The sequence below is a fragment of the Austrofundulus limnaeus genome, unplaced genomic scaffold (assembly GCF_001266775.1).
Source record: "Austrofundulus limnaeus strain Quisiro unplaced genomic scaffold, Austrofundulus_limnaeus-1.0 Scaffold1195, whole genome shotgun sequence".
NCBI lineage: Eukaryota > Metazoa > Chordata > Actinopteri > Cyprinodontiformes > Rivulidae > Austrofundulus > Austrofundulus limnaeus.
In genome coordinates this window covers 43,091-50,245 of record NW_013953597.1, presented here as the reverse complement: position 1 = coordinate 50,245, position 7,155 = coordinate 43,091, and the positions used below count along the sequence as shown (strand labels likewise).

The 7,155-nt window shown below is 38.3% G+C and overlaps 1 protein-coding gene across 1 annotated transcript in view; it reads right to left on the bottom strand.

Moving 5' to 3' along the window:
• Positions 1-544: 544 nt before the first annotated feature.
• Positions 545-7,155, bottom strand: part of sonb (SON DNA and RNA binding protein b) — a gene marked incomplete in the record, with an annotated part of 28,161 nt that continues 21,550 nt past the window's right edge. Inside the window, 1 exon segment of the mRNA XM_014031168.1 lies at positions 545-1,289. Coding sequence (XP_013886622.1) covers positions 1,212-1,289 — 78 coding nt within the window.

Here is a 7,155-nt window from a genome sequence, read left to right as displayed (position 1 = left end):
GAAAATCTTGTTTCTTCACTCAAGGTCACCCCTACATTATTGTAGCAAAATGCTAGTTTTGTGGTAGATGTAGCCAAAGGCTAAGAGAAAACTAAATGTATCAAAATACTAGAAAACTCAGACCAGCATGACTGAAACAGTTCAAGTAGCTCATCAGACAAACTTTCAGCAGGTCCGGCCAAATAGTTCACATCTTCATCCATATGACCAAAACAAAGAACCAAACAAGCCACGTCCTGGATGACAGAATCCACATCAGTAACTAAGACCTCATCAGCCATGAGGTAAAAAAAAAAAACTTCATTTAGCCTAGGCTATTGACTAAGAAATGACTGACAGTTTTTCAGGTTATAAAACAATGTTTAAAACTACACAGCAGTGTGAAGGAACACTTARCTAACATGACTGTTCAGTTTGTTGGTTTTCTCAACCAAAGAGCATYGGTGTGACGTCATGTGCTGACTGCAGAGAGACTCTGTAATTCTTCTAAAACTGGATCTGATACCAGATCCCAAAGGAACAAAAACACAACACGACTCTCTACTACTTTACATAAATATAATCTTTATTCCAGTTTGAATATTTTAGAAGTCTATAAGCTGAAACACTTAATCTGAAATCTATGACTAAAACAGGAAACGCGCCGACATTTACAGCTTTTTTTTAATACAACAAACTGAGCTCTGCTTCAGTTTGACCAAAGGAAATTACATTTTTTAGATTTACATTAATTAATAACACAAACTACTACGACACAAACACATCATACATATTTACATTACATACATCTATCCTCCCGTACAGAAATGTTTTATTAATCGTCTTATCAGGATGGTAAAAAACGGCTGAGAGAGGAAAACTCTGGTGCTGCCAATGGTTCCTATGGTTCTGTTTTATGAGTTCACGTGGAGAAAAAAGGTCCAGTCGAAGCAGCAGTGGTTCCTATGGTTCTGTTTTATGAGTTCACATGGAGAAAAGAGGTCCAGTCGAAGCAGCAGTGGTTTCTATGGTTCTGTTTTATGAGTTCACATGGAGAAAAGAGGTCCAGTCGAAGAAGCAGTGGTTCCTATGGTTCTGTTTTATGAGTTCATGTAGAGAAAAAAGGTCCAGTCGAAGCAGCAGTGGTTCCTATGGTTCTGTTTTATGAGTTCATGTAGAGAAAAGAGGTCCAGTCGAAGCAGCACTGGTTCCTATGGTTCTGTTTTATGAGTTCACGTGGAGAAAAAAGGTCCAGTCGAAGCAGCAGTGAAGACCGGGCCAGTGTAGAGTCCGGGTCTATCAGCAGGAACCTTAAAAGAGAAACAAGTGGATCAGAAAATGATGTGATTTTTACTGTCAAAGAGTTGTCTGGTTACACCAGAATGCTAAAGGAACCCTCAATAAGCTCTATAAAATCTATAGAAACAGATTCAAACAATTTTTATTTAAAAAAACAATTTCTAGAATGGAGTAAAATTGCACAGCACATCTAAGTTTCCTGTGTGAGCTGTGGAGGAGGCAGAACACTAAAGGAACCTTTAATAAACAACACACAATGTGTAGAACCTGTTCCAGATTGTTTTCATTTAAAACAACATCTCCAGAGCAGAGTTAATTGTGCTGTACATGCAGGGTTACTGTTCTTATCAGCCACCAGTTTCCTGGGCGAGCCACTGTATGGTAAATGGCTCTGCAGGAAGACAATTCTAACTCAGCAAAGAGGCTTAGAGAGGCGCTGGAGATGATTACTTTTTTCAYTCCACCTTGCCATGTCTTGCAGCTAAATGTTTTCCATAAATCTGTGTTTTTTWAAAAGAAAACGTGAAGTTTTTCTTCGCAGCCATCTGTTGGGGCAACAGCCTCGAAGTCGGTGATTCAAAGAAAGTGAAGGAAATGATTAAACAAAGCTCCCTGTGAGCTCAGAACTGTGTTTCCACCCATCTATCTAATGAGACACATGAAAAGATCTGGTTCAGTTCTATATATACAGTTCTGAGGACTCGCTTCGTTTGACCCGTCTCAGAACTTCTGACCACCAGTGGAGTTTTTTTTTCTCAGCACACACATTTCTAATCAAAGRGACCGTGGACTTAAAGTCTGTCTGTGTTCATTAAAATCATCTATTTACATTCTTTTTCTTTGCTCAGCAAACATGGCTTTAACTAAGTTCTACTGGAGCTCAGTCTAGTACCAAGACATCAGTACCAGAACTTTTAAATCCTGGGAGATGTARGGTCTTTGCAGAGACATAACCACCATCAGTGACCCTAAAACCAAGGGATGTACCAAGCAATGACCTCTAATACAGATATACATACCAAACAATGACCCACCATTTTGAACCGTGACCTTAAAACTAAGGTCCACAACAAACAGGGACTCTATAACTAAGGTAAGAAAGAWTCCATGACCCTGCAACTGAAGTAAATACTGAACCATGGCACCTAAAACTGATTCACAAACCAAACAGACCCTAAAACCAGGAGATGTATCAAACCACGACCCATATGATAGATTTACATACCAAACTTACATTCTTTTATTATTATTATTACATTCTTAACTGTGACTCTAAAAGTGAGGTCCATAACAAACTGGGACCCTAAAACCAAGATAAGAAAGAAACCAAGACCCTAAAACAGGAAAATACCTAATTGTGACCCGAAACCCAAGGGTTGTACCAAACTATGACCCTCAAGATGGATTTACATACCAACAATGACCCACCATTTTGAACCGTGATCATAAAACGGAGGTTTGCAACAAACAGGGACCCTATAACCAAGGTAAGAAAGAATTCATGACCCTGAAACTGAGGTATATACTGAACCATGGCCCCTAAAATTGATTCACAAACCAAACAGACCCTAAAACCAAGATATGTATCAAACCATGACCCATAACAAATTTACATACCAAACATACATTCTGAATAGTGACTCTAAAAGTGAAATCCACAACAAACAGGGAAAATAAAACCAAGGCATGTATCCAACAGCGACCCTTTGAATGAGGTTTAAACCAAGTTGTGACCCTAAATCTGAGAGATGTACCAAAYCATGACCCTCAGATGGATTTACATACCAAACAATGACCCTACATTCTGAACAGTGGCTCTAATTCCAAGGTATGTTTAAAACTAAAACCCCAACTTTTGCTTCTGGTATGCCTGAGAAGAGACACTTGCAGAGTGCGCTCTGACCATAATATATTTTAATTGCCTGCTGCAAAAATATAAACCCACTTATATATCTAGAAGACATTATCATAATAACATCCTCACAAAAGACAGAGAAGAACCGAATACGACAATACGAAGATGAAAAGCAGCTAACGCTAGATGCTAGCTTAGCTCAGAATGACACTGGGAGTGAAATGCTAATGCTAACAGAGCTCTGTACGTTTCTAGAAGAATCTGGAAACTCACAACAAGACATCATGGAGTCTCAAACATGGATGGAGGCTTCAAATGGAGAAATAAAGAAAAGAATCGACACACTGGAAGAAAGAATAAACACTGTGGAAGAGAGACTGAATAACACTGGAGACAGAGGCATACGGCAAGAAAGAGCATTAGCTTATCTAAATAAAAAAGATGCCAAGTTATCTGCTAAACAAGACCTAGAAAACAGAATGCGCAGGAACAATATAAGATTATACAAAATAAGAGACGATTCAGAAGGAAAAGAGATGATCAAGTTCATTACTGACTTTTTAAAATCTGCACTCAAACTACCAGAAGGCATGGACATACACACTGAGAGAGCTCACAGAGATACAACTCTAAAGCTGAAACCACCATCACCACCGAGATCCATAATAGTTCTCTGTTTGGATTTCAACGTTAAACAAATGGTGCTACCGCAGGCGTGGAGTTCTGAGAGAACAAAATTTACCTTGATGAGGACTTCTCTCCCAAGGTGCAAAGAAAACAAAAACAAGTACGTGAAGTAGGGTTGGGCGATATTGGCAAAAAAATTAATCACGATTAATTATGGTATTTAGACGATAATGATTAATTTGACGATTAATCCCCTTGAGTCCCTGGACACCCTTGTGTCCTGGTCACATGACCAATTTAGTGGGAAGGATTCGCTCTTCGTAAAAATCTTTTTCAAACTGTGTCAAAATCACAGACTTCAGGCTGTACATCAAAACTTAAATTGTGTTGATAAATAAATTACAGAACTTTTGTTTAAATATTCGTCATATTTGAAGCGGAGAGGAGCACCGAGCGGACTGACCGGGGAAATCTCAGGTCACTCTGTCCGGTGGCATTAATCGTATTAATCGTCAAGTACCAAAAAATAATCGATTAATGTTTTTTTGACGATTAATTGCAGACGATACGATTATGCCCAACCCTAACGTGAAGTGATTAAAAAACTGAAGGAGTAAAACATCAAGGCACTATCACCACTCCTGGCTCAACTCAGATTCTTCCTGGACTAGGGTATCAAACCTTCCCCCTCTCTAACAGAGGCCCAGTCCACTGTGAGGGAGCTGGGGACCCCCRTAGAGGTGGACGAACAGGACCTCACTATATGATGGATGACAGACCCAAAAGGTTGATCAGAGWCTGAACAACATGGAAATCTGGGCCATTATAAGCTCTGTGGATCAACATGAGGAAGACTGAGTGTGGACTACGTCCTGAGTCCTACCCACAGGTCAGCAGCCACTTCAACCAGTGGTGGAATGTTTAAAAATAAATTCTAAGGACATGCAGGTTTTATTACATTAATAATTCAAAAACATTGGTCTGCGTGTACGGAGGTGGGTGTTTTCTCTTTAACTGGGCACAAAGCTGGAGACTTTGTGGACTGCTGCCTACACACTCTGTGTACCTCAGCTAGGGAGACCGCTCTCCATCCACTTCCCAACAGGAATGCACTGTCTGCTTCTGCCAAGAGGGCAGCACATGGTATAACTGGAGGCTCTTTAAAGATGCCAGCTTGGTTTCTTCTTCTTTATGTTCATTGTCTCTTGGCGAGCTGATTTTGAATGTTCAACATGTTTGTAAATGTATCAATATACTTTTGAAGGTAAGTTCCAACATTAATGGTGTAAATCATGCTATTAAGAGGAAAATAAGTCTAACTCAATTAAAAAGGTTAAACTGTAGAACTGGGCTTCAACAAGAAGCTCATTTGAATGAGGAAGAACATAACATAGCTAAATTAAAGAGAGTGGGTGGGACAGGTTTTCAAAAGTCAACGGTTCGATATGATGTTCCACTTCTCTGTGGACCACTTGTTTGGAAACACTAAAGTCTATTCTACAGTGACTTTTATGAACTTTTGTGAAATGTGTATAAACTCTGACCTTTGGATTTTTTCCATGCCATACTTAAAGAAACCCAAAACCCTCTAGCAGATTTTTCAGTACCATTGATTTTGATAGATATTTTTGTTCAAATGGAAATTTGTCCATGTAGTGGTTTAAAATCCCCACCCAGTATAATCATTCCTTTAGAATGTMCCGCTAAAATTTGGGCTAGTTCTTTAAAAAATCTGGATTATTCTCATTTGGAATATAAACATTCATGATTTTTAGGATAACTCCTCCGATCGAACCAATAACAATTATCCAGCATCCCTTTTTATCTCCGAGTACATATTCTGCTAAAAATCATAAAGATTTATRACAGAATATAGATAATCCACTTTCTTTAGTTTTCATAGGATGGCTGGTGATAAAGTCCTTAAATACAGACCAAGATAAACCTTTAAATCTATGGAGATTAAATGTATCACTTTTAAACAACCCATAGATGATCCAGTATATAAAAGACTAATTTAATTTCTTTTTAGATACTAATGATAGTAATATGAGTTCCCCTTCCATTTTATGGGACACAGGAAAAGCATATCTGAGGGGCAAAATAATTTCATTTTCTTCAGAAATTAAAAAAGAATGGAAGAAAAACAAAAAAAAGTACAAAAACAGATTAGGAAACTAGAAACTGTCCATAAATGAACAAATAATGACACTGTACTTTGGGAAGTGAAAAAAAATGTAGACAAGATTTGAACTAAATGAATCCCATCCCAAAGAAACAGCAAACACATCTTCGAAATACTACAAACAATTAAATGATGGTGTCCATTCCCAACAAAACAGTAAAAATTAAACGAATCCTTCAGAAAAAATATCTTAACAAACTTAATGAAAATGGGGCAAAAAATTTTTTAGTTGGGACAATTACTGAGGAGGAAATAAAATYATTTATAGGAAAGCCTAAAAATAACAAATCACCTGGAGCCGATGGGTTCCCTGGACAATGTTATAAATACTTCCAGGCCAAACATACACCACTCTAACACAGAGTTTAATTATGCTTTAAGAGCAAAMGATCCACCAAAAAACATGGGCTGAAGCAATCATTTCAATCACACAATGTGCCTCTTATAGACCAATAAGTTTATTATGTAATGATGTTAAAATTATAAGTGCCATTATGGCTAAAAACCAGGGTATGTACAGATACATAATCCTAAAACCAGGGAACGTACTGATACATGATCCTAAAACCAGGGAACGTACTGATACATAATCCTAAAACCAGGGAACGTACTGATACATGATCCTAAAACCAGGGAACGTACGATACATAATCCTAAAACCAGGGTATGTACAGATACATGATCCTAAAACCAGGGAACGTACTGATACATGATCCTAAAACCAGGGTACGTACCGATACATAATCCTAAAACCAGGGTACGTACTGATACATGATCATAAAACCAGGGTACGTACCGATACATAATCCTAAAACCAGGGTACGTACTGATACATGATCCTAAAACCAGGGAACGTACTGATACATAATCCTAAAACCAGGGAACGTACTGATACATGATCCTAAAACCAGGGTACGTACGATACATAATCCTAAAACCAGGGTATGTACAGATACATGATCCTAAAACCAGGGAACGTACTGATACATGATCCTAAAACCAGGGTACGTACCGATACATAATCCTAAAACCAGGGTACGTACTGATACATGATCCTAAAACCAGGGAACGTACTGATACATAATCCTAAAACCAGGGAACGTACCCATACATGATCCTAAAACCAGGGTACGTACGATACATAATCCTAAAACCAGGGTACGTACCGATACATAATCCTAAAACCAGGGTACGTACTGATACATGATCC